Here is an 18,440-nt window from a genome sequence, read left to right as displayed (position 1 = left end):
TTTAAAAAAGATCACTTTCAAGTAATATTTTTTCAGTGTCAATCATTAATGTACATACATTGTAAACCAAAAGGTTATATTCAATGGTTTCCAGTAAATCATTAGATTCCCATATATTTATATATATATATATATGCTGAGGTGGGTACACAGGATCCACCGTGCCCATCTCACATATGCAGGCAGCAGAACTTGTTTTGGGTACCTCAAATCTCTCACTGTCCCACAACTGCAAAGGAAAGAGTACAAGGTCTGTACCTTCATCAGCACAGACGTGCATATTCCTTCCCCTTCAGGTGTAATTATCTTTAACGCATTACATTTTCTAATTAAATACTTTATTCTCAAACTTGTATGCTGCCATTTTGGGATATTTAGGGGCATTAATTTCTTAATTAAGGCTCTACAAATATTTTCTCTATATATTTTCTATACATGTAATGTAGTGTTTTGGACTACTGTCCAGAATTCTGTCTTGCTTTGCAAATTGTTCCCCAGAGAGGAAGGTTTTAGATACTTTATCCTATAAGTCTAGGGCCAATTTGCTGAAGAACAGAAAAGTATTGAAGGCTGTCATTATACTGTATTATATTTTAAAGAGTGTCACGGAAGTTCAACTTCAATAGGTTAAAGTTGCATGTGGTGATATTTAATTGCTTGTTACTTTTGTTCTGCAGAAAAATACAAAGGGAGAGGGAAAGCAGGGTCACATTTTGATGCTGCAAGGAGACGAAGTCGAGCTGTCCTTTATCAAATCTCTGGTCATCTGCAAAGAAGAGAAAAAAATAAATTAAAGCTCAATAATGTAAGAATGGTATATATAACTATATGTATATATTTTCTTATGTGTAGATTAGCATCAAATGTCTAAGGGCCATCAGAAATTATGCAATGTTGGTACATACTGTATATTACAATGCTATAAAAATTAAGAGAGACCATATGAACAAAAGTATTGGGACACCTGACCATTACACTGACAGAGACTTTTATGGCATAGCATTCTTAATATATAGACATTAATATGTAGTTGGTTCCTTCTTTGCAGTCATAACAGCTTCCCCTCTTGTGGGAAGAGGTATTGAGGTGAATGGTTAAGAAGTAAATGTCATCAAGTATTAAAGGGGGTTTTTACACTGTAGCTAGTATATACCAATGTTAAATGACTGTTAGAAAGATTTATGGTTTTACTGCCAAGAATGTATAATGGAATACCATCAAATTTCCATTTTTTAATGCTCTACATTAGGAATACCTTACCAAGGATAGTGCCAATTTCACAAAAGTTTGGAATGTAAGCAGATTGTTATCCTAAATATCCTAAACTCATAAACAGTAAATATACACTTTACAATATATAACAGCTCACAATATTACTTTCTCCATTGAAACCACACAGCACATTTTACTCTATTATAATTCACAGTTTACTTGTAAGTATTGAGACTCAATACTGCCTATATAAGGATGTAGAGGAATATATATCATCAATATACCGCACTAAAAATGCACAGTACATTTGTGAGACACAATAAAAATACCAACAGACACAGTGTCCTTATAAATGTATTTTCTATCCACCATCAACAATGGGTTGCATTGACATAACATAGTACATTCAGAATGCGCTCAACTGAAAACTGATTACTCCATAAATACTAATTGTTAGATCTTCATTTGTCTTAAATATCTAAACTTTTCCATGACCAAAGAGCAATCAAGACCACCGCTTCTAAGTCTTGTTAAATAGGTTTATGGTAGATGGAATTGAGACAATGGTTGTAGGTGCTGTAGGCTCTGTATTCTTGAAAAGATGGGAAAGAATCCCTTTACATTAAAAGTTAGGGTATAAGTTCTTACTGTATATGAGCAATATGTGAATTTTAGAAATCCTATTGGACCATTCATATGATACACTGGCTTTCCAAAGTAGACACTCTAACATGTTCCTAGCATTCAGGTTACATTCAGTGTATATGTATAGGAAAGAATAAAAGCATAAAAATGATTTTTACAAATCAAGTACACAGGTCTCAAGGCATAAACCATACATATCCCATCATGCTTATATACACACCATAGCTAAACACCCTACACATTTATTATACATTGTTTTATTATTCTCATATTATCTTGTATTTATATATTCATATGTATTTGATGGATTTTATTTTCCCTTAACAAAATTATATTTCTTTCTTACTTTTTTGCAGAATGTTTTTGTAGATAAACCAGCATTTCCCGAATATAAAGTTTCAGATGCAAAAAAATCGAAATTCATAATTTTACATTTTAGCACTTTCAAAGCAGCCTGGGACTGGCTTATATTATTAGCAACGTTTTATGTTGCTGTTACCGTACCTTACAATGTTTCCTTTGTGGACAATGATGATCTGTCATCAACAAGAAGCACAACTGTCAGTGATATATCAGTGGAAATTCTTTTTATTATAGGTAAGGTATTTGTTTTTGCATTTTACCCATTCATTGCTGTATGCTGAACGTATATACATATAATTGAAAAAAAAAACAAAACGCTTTTGTAATGCACCTCTTAACAAACTTAATGCTTTTTTCTGAGAGGGTATAACATTGATTGTATGAACAAGTTCTGTGAATGCCACCTCAAAGTAATGATTCTAAATTGCATGTCAGTTGACCCAAGTTGGGCTTTGGGTATTATTTTCATAAATAAAAGGATTTTATTCAGTTTACATATGTGAACATTTTGACTTTTAATATACTGAGCTTTAGAACAGTTTAATTTAATTTTTTATTAAAATATAATAAGAAGCAATGTTATTGGATCACTTAAAAGGATACTCCAGTGTTACAGACAGGTTCCTCAACAATTGCAAACTATATGGGTCTTGGGCAGGCTAGATGGACATTGGGCAGACCAGATGGGCCAAATTGTTCTTATGTGCCATCAAGTTCTATGTTTCTAAGGACTGTATATTCTTATTCATATAGTTAAATACATTAACATGCATTCAATAAAGCTAATAAGAAAAAAAAAATGATTCAACTTCAGTGGAACTCAGCTGCAGTGAAATGCCTCCTCCCTGGTCCGACATCTAACACTATTGATTGACACTCCGGCACCCTATACATACTCACCAGCAAAGAATGCATATTGAAGGACTTTGATAGTACTTTGATATGCATTCTTTACCTGAAAGGAAAATAAAGTACTTACTTTGTTAAAATGCAACAGTTTAGGATCTGTAGCACAAGGACCTCCTCTGTTTTTCATGCCAGGTTTGTCAGATTTGGCTGCTTGAAACAGTCAATCCATAGCAGAAAAGCAATTCCGCTGAACCCATTAATGCAGGGGTCCCATTAGACTCCATTCGCTTTGGTAAGCAGGAGATGTGTTCATATTAACCCATCTACTGCAAGCCAAGTTGCTGGGGGTGGTGAAAGAGATAACATTATTGAGGATAATTTATGATGAACCCCTCTTTGCATTTGCAAGGTGAAAAAAATCCTTATTTTAAAAGGGATACTCAGCTGTCATATCCATTAAATTAAATACATATGATTTATGCATGATTTTTGAATTTGTGTATAGGTGGGCAGTTAAACCTAATTTAAAGTAATGAAAGAAAAGGTTTTCTGACAGTTCAGCAAAGCTTTTTGTAGCACTGACAACAAACCTATATTTTTGTTCACAAATGGCAGCTCAAAAATATCCTGAATGGAAATGTTGAAATACATATTTACTCATCTGAAACATCCAACTCGCTTCAGTGACTACACTTTATTGAAAATATGTGCATATGAAACATGCTAGGAACATAATTTTTTATCAGGAGCTGTTAAGTGACATTCTGAAATCATATCTTTTCATCAAAAAAGCATGTCTCAGTTTAAGAAGCCAGTAAAACGATTTCAATGAATACTGAAATCTGCTAAAAATATAAGGATATCAATAACCCACTAAATATAGTTGTGATAAATTGCAATCAATTCAAATAACAGTAAAATGAAGCAAACATTTAAAGTACTTAATTTAAAGTATAAAAAAGGAGTTCATGTGCTATTATTATAGTACTCTTTTTCGAGAATTGCATCCAACAAGGACTAAATGTTTTACAACTGCATGCTATATAAATACGGGTATTTTATTATATAGAACCACTGAATTCCACATTGTATGATATAATAGAGCTGTGCCTTTCCATGATAAAAGGGAACCTGTCACACCTGAGATAAAACCAAAATTGAATTCATCAGAAGAAGACTCCTCTGAGGTCCCAAAAACCTATGTAACTTTACATCTTTTTCTATGCGTACCCAATATAAGGTATCAACTTCAACTAAAAACTTTTTTTTCTCGTGGGTTAATACAGCAATATCAAATTTTCTTATTATGTGAATTCAGCAATGAAAGCATTGTCCATGTTACTTTAAATTTAATTATTGAGATATATATTTACAATCTACTGATCTGTTTTTCAGTGCATTCAAATTTAGTGATGAAATACAATTCTGGATTAGGTCTAGATTGTGCAATGGAGGTAGAATCCACTGCCTTCTAATGTCTCCAATCAGACAACCAACTCTAAGGCCCCTGCTCACAAAAAGCACAACATGATTGTGAGCAGGGGCAACATGAGAAAAACATGATCACTCGTTTGTACATAGATATAATCGTTAGACTGGAGAATATTTGGAATGTGACAGTTTCCCTTTAAAATGGGCGAATTGCGTGTAAATGATATGTGATATTTTTTCTCTTTGTCAAGCAGATATTATTTTAAATTTCCGAACAACCTATGTCAGCAAGTCTGGCCAAGTTATATTTAAAGCAAGATCTATTTGTATCCACTATGTAACAACTTGGTTCGTCATTGACCTAATTGCTGCCCTTCCCTTTGATCTTCTTTATGCATTTAATGTCACTGTGGTGAGTACTTTGTGGAATCTCCTAGTTGGAGACGAGTATACCAATCAAAACTTAAATAATATGCATTCTGTTCAATGATTAAGCTATTTCATAGCATTTGTTGAATTACCAACCAACAAAAATGTATATATTTTTTTATTTAAATAATATTTATATATTGTTTACTATTTATGATACTCAAACATAATGTACTGTACTGTCTAGGTATATCAAATATAATTTTTTTCAGTATGGTTTGCCATTCTTCTATCATTAGACATAGTTTTATATTTAGTAGATCCCTCTGTCACCGTACCTTTAGATGCATAACCCATACCCTTTGTGTTTGCATTGCACATCCTTAGGTGGCCTTTGAAATCAGCTACATTTTATACATGCACGATTTAAAATTTGCTGCTTGTAGTAAACTTTTTTAATTCAGTTCTATTCATGTTTGCATTATAATTTCCAGACAGTCAGAACATTACTAGGTTATGCTGAGCTATCATAACCACTGAGTAATGTGTAATTGCTCTAACTTTCAAGCAGCATGTATTTCAATCAATTTTTTAAGGGCAATTTGACTTGCGATTTTAAAGATTACAAATCTAAAAGTATCAGGTTGGTTCAGCCATAATCATTATGATACCATATACCAATTGCTATTTTGAACTGCTGATTAAAAATACAACAGTCAGTCATTATAGTATACAAACAACTTCCAAAATATCAGTTAGGTGTCTGACTGTTTACAGGTCTATGTGTATGTTTATGTATATTTTAGGGGGATATGAGTTCCTTTATGAAAATCACCTACACTTGAAAAAAAATATTACAAATATATTACAAATTATTGTAAAACTATTTCTTGCATGTTTCGCTTTACCTAAGAGATTAGAGTACATTTTCTTTTTTCTTCCAGGGTTGTTCTGGCTACAGATACTGACTTCATTTTTCTAAAAAAAAATAAAAATTGATCTATAGAAATCAAATTTACTACCTGCCGTTCAAAAATGTATTGCATTGTAATTGGTATAACTATCATAAGTAGGTCATAAGTAATTGGTATAACTATCATAAGTAGGTCTTTTTCCCAAAAACAGACTTCAAAACAATTACCCTTACCAAGTATTTTACTTGTTTCATAAAACCCCTGATAAGAAGGGCTTAATTAGTAAGTAATTGTTGCATTATTATTGTACCTATGAATGGGATTTGAATTAATAGTCATGACCCTCTATGACATCATCCACTGCCACCATATGCAAAGTAGTTTAAACTTCATAGTAGCAAATAAGTTGATACCAGATTGGAAGACAATTTGTTACACCTATACAATACTTTTTGTAGGCAGAAGCAAAAAAAAATTGATCTATAGAAATCAAATTTACTACCTGCCGTTCAAAAATGTATTGCATTGTAATTGGTATAACTATCATAAGTAGGTCATAAGTAATTGGTATAACTTTCATAAGTAGGTCTTTTTCCCAAAAACAGACTTCAAAACAATTACCCTTACCAAGTATTTTACTTGTTTCATAAAACCCCTGATAAGAAGGGCTTAATTAGTAAGTAATTGTTGCATTATTATTGTACCTATGAATGGGATTTGAATTAGTAGTCATGACCCTCTATGACATCATCCACTGCCACCATATGCAAAGTAGTTTAAACTTCATAGTAGCAAATAAGTTGATACCAGGTTGGAAGACAATTTGTTACACCTATACAATACTTTTTGTAGGCAGAAGCAAACATTTTATTTGTTTTGCCAAAATAGATTACAAGACATCCATGTGTTTGCCTAAATATATTTATCAGCATGTAGGTCTCAACACTTTCCATATATTACCATTTCCATCCCTGGCTTACTTGCTTAAGCTTTCCTGCACAACACTTTGAAATATGATGTTCATATAAAAAACATCGATCTATATTTGGATAAAAGCATCTAGGGCATCACATATTGTAGAGGTCATGGCCCTCATGATAGATATAATGTAAGTAAAATACTATATTTTGGTACAGCTATTCCTTATATAGGTCATCATTATATATAATATGCATAAGACACACATAAAATAACCAAAAGCAGAACAGCCATCAACACCAGAAACGAAAACGAAAAGACTTTGTTAATTCTAGGGTACGACACACAAAAAAGAGTAACAGTATAGTGAATGAAAAGCAAATCTATTTAAAAATAGGTAGATGTATTTTTTATTTTGTGGGATTTTAATTCACTGTATATTGTTATATAATTACTTGCTGATATGTATTTAATGTTCTCATAGGAATATTGATTTGGATATTATAGTTAGCTTAATTATTGTAACCCATACAGGCCAATAAAATATTTTGGGTCACACATCTACATTTCAGATTGTGTTTATATGATAGATAACACAAAATGTTATCACAAAAAAGTTTTTAAAAAAACTTAGAATATACGGTAATTACTCAGTTTACATGATCCTGTTAAAATTAAATTATGGACTCAATTTAAACGAAACTATTTGAATTGACCTATGGATAATCATGCAATCTGTAAAAGCAAGTCACACAAATCATATGATATTGTAGTTTGGAACATTGCTCTTAAGTGAAATTAGTTCCAAATATTAGAATATTTTGAGATATTAGCATTAATGCAAAAAATGGCATTTTGAAGACACAATAACCTTTTCATTTTCAACTATAACATTTTATATTACTACTACTACTTATAAAGATAATAATAAAGATAATAATAATGATAATTATTATTATTAAATATACATTTAGTATACCTAAAAGAGAAATGGGAGAAATGAATGTAACAGATACAATTGACCCAACGCTTTTGCTTGACTTTCTGACCAATGAAGCCTCATCACAAAAAAAGCCTGCATTAACCGTGATGGCAGGGGTCACAACCCCCGTGATCACTTCCACAGAGGCCCTGCCACTTACCTGTGCGTTGCTCACTGTGCGAGCAGCGTCTCTTGCTCCACCCAGGACAAGCAGGAAACCAGCGGAGTCACGCGACTTTACGCCACGTCACATGACTCCGCTCCATTCCTGCTTTCCCGGGCGGTACAAGAGAAGAATGCAGAGGGATATAGAATTCTGTGAGTGGCACAGAGTGATCTGCAGTTCAGGTAAGGGGGTGGGGGAGTATGCCTGATTGAGGAAATTAATGAGTATCTGTCAATGAGTGAATGAATGAGTATCTGTAAATGAGTAGTATCTGTAAATGAGGAAATGAATATATGTGAATGAATGTTTGTAAATAATAAATGAATGAAAACGTGTGGGATTGCATGGATGTGTAAGTGGGGGGAAAGCATTGCACAGGGAGGCTGCTTTGGGGCAAAGGTGGGAAGTCCTATGCTTCCATTCTGGGTGTTGGGCAGATCCTGTGAGTGAAATCTGGGTGCTAAAGGGGGGCATTATTTCACAAGAGGGTGCTGGCTGGGGGCATCACATAAATCAATACTAAAGAGGGGGCTAGGCGGTGGGATAAATACACAATGTGGGGCTAGCTGGGGGCAATACATAAGGGTGTGGGTGCATTAGGGTGACTGCATTGGCCATCTTTTCCAGGACACATAAAGCTTTTACATTCTGCTGACCAGCCCAGATAAAATGTTGCCCTGCAGTATGGGGGATTTATAGACTCATGGAAGGAACAAACTAGTCAGATATACATCCCCCATACTGCAGGGCAGCATTTTATCTATGCTGGCAGCATCAATACACAAGGGTAGCAACTGGGGCCATTACACAAAAGGGGGTAAAAACACTAAAAGGGGGGTCAACGACAAAGCAGTGTGGAAAATATTTTTTTTTTATTGTTGTAGCTTAGTCCGTCTGGTGGGTGTCAGAGCCTGTCCTGGTGTGTGTGTGTGTCTGGGTGTCAGTGTGACAGGGCCTGTCCTGGTGTGCGTGTGTCTGTCTGTCAGTGTGTCAAAGCCTGTCCTGGTGTGTGTGTGTGTGTGTGTGTGTGTGTGTTTGGGTGTCGGTGTGGCAGAGCCTGTCCTGGTGTGTGTGTTTGGGTGTCAGAGTGGCAGAGCCTGTCCTGGTGTGTGTGTTTGGGGTCAATGTGGCAGAGCCTGTCCTGGTGTGTGTTTGGCTGTTGGCGTGGCAGAGCCTGTCCTGGAGTCCCGTGTATGATGACTTTTTTTTAGTGTACTGACGTACTCCCAATTCCAACACATTACATCAACATGTGCACACACCATCCAACAACATACACACACTGGCTAATACAATATTAAAATACACACTAGAGTGTGTATAATCTATATATATATATATATATATATATATATATATATATATATATACTCTCTATATACTAGAGTGTGTAAACTATACACACTGAATCTGGCACTACAATACAGTATACATACTGACCCTATACTCTGGCACTATACGTTTACACATATAGACACTGACGCTAAAGTATAAACGCACAGTCACATACACTACTCCTCCTCTCACCTTGTGGAGACCTGTCATGCCTCTGTCCTTGTACGCATTCCTGTGAATCACCGTGCAGGGTTGTGTAACGTGTATTACGTGACCCCGCTGGGTGTCTCACGGCGACCACTTTGCCATGCCCCCACAGGACTGTTGGATTAACGATGGCAGCCCTGCCAGTTTTTAACCCCTTTGTCCTACAAAACCATGGGTTTGTTAAACCCTGGCATAAGGTCCCTTTAAAAATAAAACATCCTGGACTAGAAACACACAAAACTGGTAACAGTATCAAAGGAGCCAGAACACCTCAGAAGGACAATACTACAGGGTATTTTCCTTTACAAAATAGCCATGATTTGTATCAGTTTAAAAGAAAATATATTAAAACCCCAAAAAGTTCAGATTTTGAAACAGTTTGTTTCTTCTTTTCTTTTTTTTTTTTACTATGCTTCCAATGCTGCCTTCTACAAATGGCGTTGGCTTATGCCTTCAAAAGGACAACCTGGTATGCACCAAGGAATGAATGCCAAATGTTAGTCTTTATCTCTCCACTATTAAACAAGGGGCCTATTTATTACTATAAAACATCTGCACCCTGCTATTGCAACAAGCAAGGATGCAATTAATTACATTTAACCGTTAAATACCGTTTTCCTTTTTTTCCTCTATAATGACATATTTTAATTATACTAGCTTGATTTGTTCCTCGGTTTACAGGTTGTTATTTAATCTCTTGGTATAGGGATTTACTACATTCAGTAAAGATTATACACTGCAATCTAATACAAGCTAAGAATTGCTTGTGCACTTATCTTTTTCGGTAATACATTAACTAAATGGTGAAATGTGTCATCATTTTCTAGATTTTGGTCTTGGTTATTAATTGAATTCTTAAAAAAGAAACCATTAATGTTAGAAGCATTTACAAATATGTATTTATTAGAACTAATCCTATTTTAAATTACATCATATAATACCTTTTTCCAGAATTTATCCAGAAAATATTTGTTTAAATAAACACATTTAAATTTTACTGTAAAAACACTAAAACTGGTTCCCGATTTATAATAATACGCATTATTTACTGAAATATTTCTAGTAGGTACATGAACATAGAAAGGCCGTTGAATATATAAAACATGATATAAAATATATATTAATTAGCTAAAGAATTGGCAGTCAGATTGTACTTAAAAAATGTTCTAAAGTCAACCAAATCAGATAGATTTAGTTAAATAGGCCAGCTATTTTATGTATAATGTCTATAACTCAGTAGCATGTATAAGCATATCTTAAGATACAGAACCATAACCTGTGTTTGTGTACGTTAATCCATAGTTATTTGCTTTCCATGTCATATCATTTCACATTTTTGTCTGCATACCATTATGTGATTTTCTTTTGCTAATGCTGTCATATTTTTTTATTTTGTAAATGGATATTTTTTTGATATAACTAATACATCAGTGAGTATTCAACCAAGATAAAGTTAAATTGTTATGTAGGTGAGCAAACCAAAATAAAATCAGCTAATAAGTAGTTTGTATATACAAATTTACAGCACATAGAGAAAGGTTCTATGCATGCTTACATTGTTTTGTTTTTGTTTTGTTTTGTTTTTACATTTTTGTTTCCAAAGTATCAGAGCATTTTATTCACTAATATTTTGAGTTTTTTTCAATTCCAAAAGGGCATGCCAATATAAAAAACAGATATCCAATACAAATCAACATTATATAAAATAACAAACACATTGTATTCCTTGACAAATGTTAGAAACATATTTTTATTGCATCCTGTAAATTACATGTGTTGTTATTAATTGAAAGGACATTTTCCTAGCTAAAAAAAGGATTTACCTCTGATCAGTTCTAACAGTTACTCTGCTTGCACTGTAGGTTTCCCTTGTTCATCTTCTAAAAACCATTCGATTGTTACGTCTCTTACGTCTTCTTCAGAAGCTGGATCGTTACTCCCAGCATAGTACTATAGTGCTTACTTTGCTCATGTCCATGTTTGCCCTGTTGGCTCATTGGATGGCTTGCATCTGGTATGTCATCGGAAGAATGGAAATGGAAGAAAATAATCCTCTTACTTGGGATATAGGTAAGATACTTACTTATGTCATTTTTGTAATAACAGAATATATTAACTGTGTTCATTTATGTATATCTAAACACCATAGGCTATCTGTGCCTGGTAGTAATTACCCAGGTCAGTGTCCATCTGGGGTCTACAGACTGGCTTAACTCTAAGGGAGTTAAGTAATGTAATAGAGAGACCCCTAGTTCTAATATTCAAGGACTCTATAGTGACAGGGTTTGTTCCTCAGGACTGGCGCATTGCAAATGTTGTGCCAATATTCAAAAAGGGGACAAAAAGTGACCCGGGGAATTATAGGCCTGTTAGTTTAACTTCTGTTGTATGTAAACTGTTTGAGGGTTTCCTAAGAGATGCTATTTTGGAGTATCTCAATGAAAATAAATGTATGACTCCATATCAGCATGGGTTTACAAGGGATCGGTCCTGTCAAACTAACCTGATCAGCTTTTATGAGGAGGTGAGCTCAAGACTGGATCGGGGTGATTCGCAGGATGTCGTATATCTTGATTTTTCCAAAGCATTTGATATGGTGCCACATAAAAGGCTGGTACATAAAATGAGAATGCTTGGGCTGGGGGAGAATGTGTGTATGTGGGTAAGTAACTGGCTCAGTGATAGGAAACTGAGGGTGGTTATTAATGGTACATACTCTGAGTGGGTGACTGTTACTAGTGGGGTACCACAGGGGTCAGTTTTGGGTCCTATTCTTTTTAATATATTTATTAATGACCTTGTAGAGGGATTGTATAGTAAAGTATCAATCTTTGCAGACAATACTAAGCTCTGTAACGTTAACACAATAGAGGACAGTGCACGATTACAAATGGATCTGCATAAGTTGGAGCCTTGGGCTGGGATGTGGCAGATGAGGTTCAACACAGATAAATGTAAGGTTATGCACATGGGAAAGAAAAATCCAGGCTGGGAATATGTATTAAATGGGAAAACACTGGGGACCACTGACATAGAAAAGGACTTAGGAGTTTTAGTTAACAGTAAATTTACCTGTAGCGACCAGTGTCAGGCAGCTGCTGCTAAGGCAAATAAAATCATGGGGTGCATCATCAAGGGGCATAGATGCCCACGACAAGGAAATAATTCTACCACTGTACAAGTCACTAGTCAGACCACACATGGAATACTGTGTACAGTACTGGGCACCAGTGTACAAGAAAGATATAGTGGAGCTGGAGAGGGTTCAAAGACGGGCAACCAGAGTAATAAGGAGAATGGGAGGACTACAGTACCCAGAAAGATTATCAGAATTAGGGTTATTTAGTTTGGAAAAAAGATGGCTTAGAGGGGGGGACTTAATAACTTTGTATAAATATATAAGGGGGCAGTACAGAGATCACTCCCAGGACCTATTTATACCCAGGACTGTATCTATAACAAGGGGACATCCTCTACGGCTGGAGGAAAGAAGGTTTCTACACCAGCACAGACGGGGGTTCTTTACAGTAAGAGCGGTGAGATTATGGAACTCTCTGCCAGAGGAAGTGGTAATGGTAAACTCAATAAAAGAGTTCAAAAGCAGCCTGGACGTGTTTCTTGAAAGCAATAATATTACAAGTTATGGATATTAGATTAATAGGGACAGAACGTTGATCCAGGGATTTATTCTGATTGCCATATTTGGAGTCGGGAAGGAATTTTCCCCCTGGTATGGGGCAATTGGCATCTGCTTCATAAGGGTTGTTTGCCTTCCTCTGGATCAACACAGTAGGGACACAATATGTATATAGGTTGAACTTGATGGTCTTTTTTCAACCTTATGAACTATGTTACTATGTTACTATGTTATGATTACACAGCCAGTGGTCCTTTAAGTCTTTGTCTTACACTATATGACCAAAAGTTTGTGAATGCTTGACCATCAAACCTATATTATATATATACCTATATCAAACCATGCGCAATAACTTAGAGTTGCCCAGCCTTTGAAGCTATAACAGTGTTCACTCCTCTGAGAAGACTTTCCACAAGATTTTAAAGTGTTTCTGTTGGAATGTGTGCCCATTCAGCTAAAAAAAGCTCTCATGTCTTTTCCTTATTATTATTATTATGCAAAATAAATGTGAAAAGCATCTCTCTTAAATACACATCACATCGTAAAGCAGATTAGATCAATTCAGTTCATGCCTAAATTCATTGAACAGTGGTATATAGAGGTGTGGTTTGCAGTTTCCCTCTCTTCTGCAGGCTGGTCTACAATGTGATTGTTGGGAAGAAATTCCCCATCACTCATTTAAGCTATTGAATTTGAACATTAGTTTAATTTGCCTCTTCCCAATCAGCGTTCCAATTCATCCCAAAGCTGTTCAATGGGTAATGTTAAGATACAGTAGGCCCTATGCATTCTCATAGATAGCATTCTCCTGGCAGCTGCCAGATTCGTCAATCAGACTTCAAGATAGTAAAGTATGATTAATCACTCCAGAGAATATGTTTCCACTGCTCTAGAGTCCAGTGGTGGTGAACTTTACCCCAAATCAGTCTATGCTTGGCTTTGCACGTGGTGATCTTTTGGCTTGTGTGCAGCTGTGCATCCATGAAAACACATTTCATAAAACTCTTGATGTACAGTGCATGTGTAGTTTGGAAATCGGTGGTGAGTAATGCTTATTCGTGGCCAAGTTATTGTTACTCCTAAATGTGTTCACTTCACAATAATAGCACTTACAGTCATACCTGGGAACTCTCCAGGTTTGCCCAGAAATTGCCGGGTGAAGCACCGCTTCTCGGGTTCAACGGGTCAAGACCCAAATCCTCCTTGACACGCCCCGCTCATTTGTTTTTTTACGGAGATGGCACATCTGTGTGCCTGATTTTATACATCTGTTAGTTGTGACTAACACCTAACCTCAATAATTACAAGTGGTGTCCACATATTTTTGATCATATAGTGTATCTGTTTCTTAAAGTCTGTGTACGGTATTCTGATTTAGAGCACTTGTGAGTACATTTAGATTTTATCTGGAGAATAGTGCTTCTTAGCTCTTAGAGCCATGTAAAATGCTGACTGGAATTTCTTTAAATGCTAGAAACAAGTCCTACAATTTTTATTGGCAGGATGGTTGATATATAGCTTTATTTGATTTATAGTTGATTTAAATCATAAACCTTGAACCCCATTTGGTCTTAACCAGTGACCCCAAACTGTTCTCACATCCTTGCTATACCCATAGAAAAAGGATTATATCATACCTGCGAACACATTTAAGGTTTGACCCAGACTTTCCGGGGAATTTCTGAACCCCCTGATCTCCAGGTAACCTACTATTTTCTCTTGGCAGGGGAGTGATGTCTAGCTATTTCTACTCCCTACCCTATCCTCAGAGCACTTAAAGCAGCCTGAGACTAGCCCTACTCATATGTGTGTGGCTAGTCCTACCCTATGCATGCTTATGCCTACCCTACTCCTGACTAGCCCTGTCTCCACACAAAGCCACTCCCTCAGATGAGAGAGAGCACTAGGAGCCTAACCCTAGGAACTTTCCAGGTATGGATATAGGAACCAAAGATATGCCAGTGGTTTATATTGGGTACAACATAATTGTTTTGTATGCTTCATTTGTAAGCCTTGCCTACCTACCTTGATAGTTTACAATGGAGTAATGGTTCTTTCACCCTTACTATTCTAAGAATAAAATAATTACAACTAGACTTCGCATTCGTCTTCGGGTGAACATGTAAATGACCACGAAGAGGCCGTTTTTTTGTTCGTGCCAAAGAAGCGCCGAAGAGAATACAGTGCCAGCAAAACGTAGGAGAAGACGAAGTCTTCGTTTTTGCCGCACAGCCGCCAAAATTTCAAACAGGAGTGAGCTGATCCTCATCTCTCCAATCAGCTCACTCTTGTGACGTCACGCTAAGGGTCTCGTCCAATGCCTGTGCTGCTGTTTTTTGAATTCTGAAAGCGCCTTTATAAGACCAGAGCTTGCCTGAGAGATCCATTAATTTTTCGCTGTGACTGCTTTGGCAACACTGCTGTGCTGCATCCGAGCGTTACAGAGAGATTGTTCTGTTCTGTGTGAGACTGGTAAGCCTCAGCCTGCCATTTCTCACAGTGTAATCTTCCTGACTTCAATTCTACTGAATTAATAATATTTAATAATAATAATTTAATTGATTTAATATTTTTTTTATTTAATTTGTCATCAACTGTGTAGTGCTGTTGAGTTGACAGTGCACTCAGTGCCTCACTGGCACTGGGGTGCCCTTGCCCTGGGCTGGCACTAGTGCCTACTGCCTGTCCTGCTTAAATAAATTAAATAATAGAATTTATAAATAATTTAATAGAATATATTATTAATAATTGAATACATTATAAAATTATATATATATTTGTCAGTTACATATACTATAGTTAGTAATAGTATACTAATGTAGAGTGTACTGTAGACATTCAAGACATCTACTAGTGTCTAATCTAAAATCAGTAATATCAATAATTCTATAATGCTTTCTTATCTTAATAGTTAATTAAATTAGCTATAAATATAATTAATAATTACTACTAGCTTATAGTTCAGCTAATCTTATTAGTAGTGGTGCGGCAGCTGTATAGTTTGTGCTTTGTTTTAGCAACAGCAAGAGACCAAGTCAATTTTTCTTAATGAATAATATTTCATTTTATTTCATTTGTTTTGCTCACCTCAGTCCATCAGTGAAGTGAACTTGTTGGGCTAGTGAGTGCAGCCGCATAAGTGCTGTGTTCTTTTTTGATCAGCAAGCAGTGACGTTAACTGTTTTGCAAAGATTTTCTCATTTATTTTACATTTTATTTTAATTTTATTAAAAAGTACCCTTAGTGTTTTGCTCACCTCAGTCCATCAGTGAAGTGAACTTGTTGGGCTAGTGAGTGCAGCCGCATAAGTGCTGTGTGTTTCAGCAAGCAGTGAAGCTAACTGTTTTGCTGTGACATTTTATTTTATTTCTAATTTCTTTTCAAGAAAAATTGACTGTGTGACGACAACAACTGTACTAAGCAAAGCTTCAAGCTACTAGCTGTAGTACTAAAATAATTCTAATCTTTAATCTTCTTAATCTATAATATATAATATAATATAAATTCTAATTCATAATCTATAATATATATAAGTAATTCTTTCTAATTCATAATCTATATTCTATCTATAATCCATAATATAAGTAATTCTAATCTATTAATAATATAATATTATATATAACTTAATCTCACTTTAGCTTAGTGGGCTTGAGAGCGTCTGCCTAGAGTTAGACTAGAATACTAATATAGCTTTAGGTTTAGCATAGTAGTAGGATAGGCTCTTAGGCCCGTGTAAATTCAAAGTCTTTAATTTTTTTTATCCCCCTTTTTTTTTTTTTTTTTTTTTTTTTTTTTTTTACGTTTTTTGAAACACTACACGACACACACAACACAAAATTTGAAATGGATCCTCCTTTTGGGACTAAGGAGGGACAAGCTCCATCTACCACCACCACCAGTTCTAAGATGCAGCCTTTGCGTCAGTCTAGTAGGCCAAGTAGGCCAAGTTCTCGCTTATCATTTGGGGAAGCATTGCTTGAAGGATCATCAAGTAAAGGAAAGGCACCAAAAGCAGGCAGTAGTAGTGCTGCTAGGCCCACAAGGTCTATGGTTTTTTACGGAAAGCCTAAAGCACCAGAAGCACGTTCAAAGTTAAAGGGTAGCACAACTAGTACTTCTACTAGCCCAGTGAGTAAAAAGAAGTGCCTTTTGCCCCAAGCAGCATCTTCCCCATCCACAAGCAGCATGCAAGGTACCAAGCAGAGCCAAATTAGCAGCAAGACTCAGAGGGGTCCAAAACTAAAGCGATCTCATTCCTTTGTAGGGAAAACCACCACCACCACCCCCACCTCTACCGCCTCTACCACCACTAGTGCTGCGCCTACTATTCCCACCGGTACCGCCACGCCATGTCCTCCTAGTACCTCTAGCAAGCCACCAAGTCCTTACAATATTTTTGTAAAGACAGTTAGAGAGAGGGCTACACATAGTGGAACTCCACCTAGTGAGGTAGCAGAGGAGCCTGAGACTGAGAGGCAAAGTACAGAGTCTGTTCTTCCTGCTCGCACTACTACTAGTCACGAGTCTCACGACGATATCAGTCTTAGCTCCAGCCTAGCAGGAATTCCATTCGATCTGGCTGATGAAGAACTAGACTATGAGCCAGAGGAAGTAGAGGAGATGAGTGGTCAGGAATCAGATTCCTCAGGGAGCAGTCTCCAAATGATTAGTGCACAATTTTCCCCTGAGCCTCCACCTTCTCCGCTACGATCATCACCATCACCACCACCAGCAGCAGCAAAACCTAGCAAATCTAAAGTTAAAGCAATTAGCAGTCCCACTATGGCCAGTACTGTTACCACCAGTCCCACCACCACTAGTTCTGCCTCTGTTCATCCACCCCGAGCAGTAGGAGCAGCACCCAAGGCACACTCCAAGGCTATGCGCGCCCCAATTTGGGAGCGCTTTGAAAATGTTGAAGAAGGGTGCTATGGAAAGTGCAAACATTGCGGGAAGCTAATAAGCAGAGGGAAAGTGTCTGGCCATTTTACCAGGGCTAGCATGAAGCATCACCTCAGCACTCAACACAACGCTGTGCTATTGGGAAAAGATGCAGAAGTAAAACTTAGTGCAGGCAGCATAGCTGGTGGCCGTGGAAAAACCCCAACAGCTGCTTCTGAGCCAATAGCAGCAGCAGCAGCTAGTGCTGGCAGCCAGAGACCAAGGCAGGTTGGAGCACTGCATGTCCAGCCCACCAAATTGGAACAATTTGTGGCATTCCAATCCAAAAGGTCAATGCCCAAACAGCAGGCCAATAAAGTAACGCCACTTATTGGTCAATTCATTGCTGTCGGAGGGGCATCCTTCTCTATGATCGAAGGGGAGCCTTTCAAACAATTGATGGCGGCTGTGGCTCCACAATATACAGTTCCGTCACGTTTCACTTTCAGCAGGAACATTGTCCCCTCATTG

General features: G+C 36.5%; 1 protein-coding gene across 2 annotated transcripts in view; it reads left to right on the top strand.

Annotated features, from left to right (window-relative positions):
* LOC149300781 (voltage-gated delayed rectifier potassium channel KCNH8-like) overlaps positions 1-18,440 on the top strand; it is a 157,160-nt gene that overhangs the window by 78,118 nt on the left and 60,602 nt on the right. For both annotated transcript variants that reach the window (XM_089484804.1, XM_089484803.1), the window contains exons 4-7: positions 678-805; positions 2,214-2,454; positions 4,755-4,912; positions 11,254-11,461. In XM_089484804.1, coding sequence (XP_089340930.1) covers positions 678-805; positions 2,214-2,454; positions 4,755-4,912; positions 11,254-11,461 — 735 coding nt within the window. The remainder of the gene's footprint in view (positions 1-677; positions 806-2,213; positions 2,455-4,754; positions 4,913-11,253; positions 11,462-18,440) is intronic.

Source organism: Sceloporus occidentalis, unplaced genomic scaffold (genome assembly GCF_023333645.1).
Source record: "Sceloporus occidentalis isolate IW3139 unplaced genomic scaffold, rSceOcc1.0.p SCAF_23, whole genome shotgun sequence".
NCBI lineage: Eukaryota > Metazoa > Chordata > Lepidosauria > Squamata > Phrynosomatidae > Sceloporus > Sceloporus occidentalis.
The sequence above is the reverse complement of the archived record's forward strand: the minus strand, read 5'-3'. Positions and strand labels throughout refer to the sequence as shown.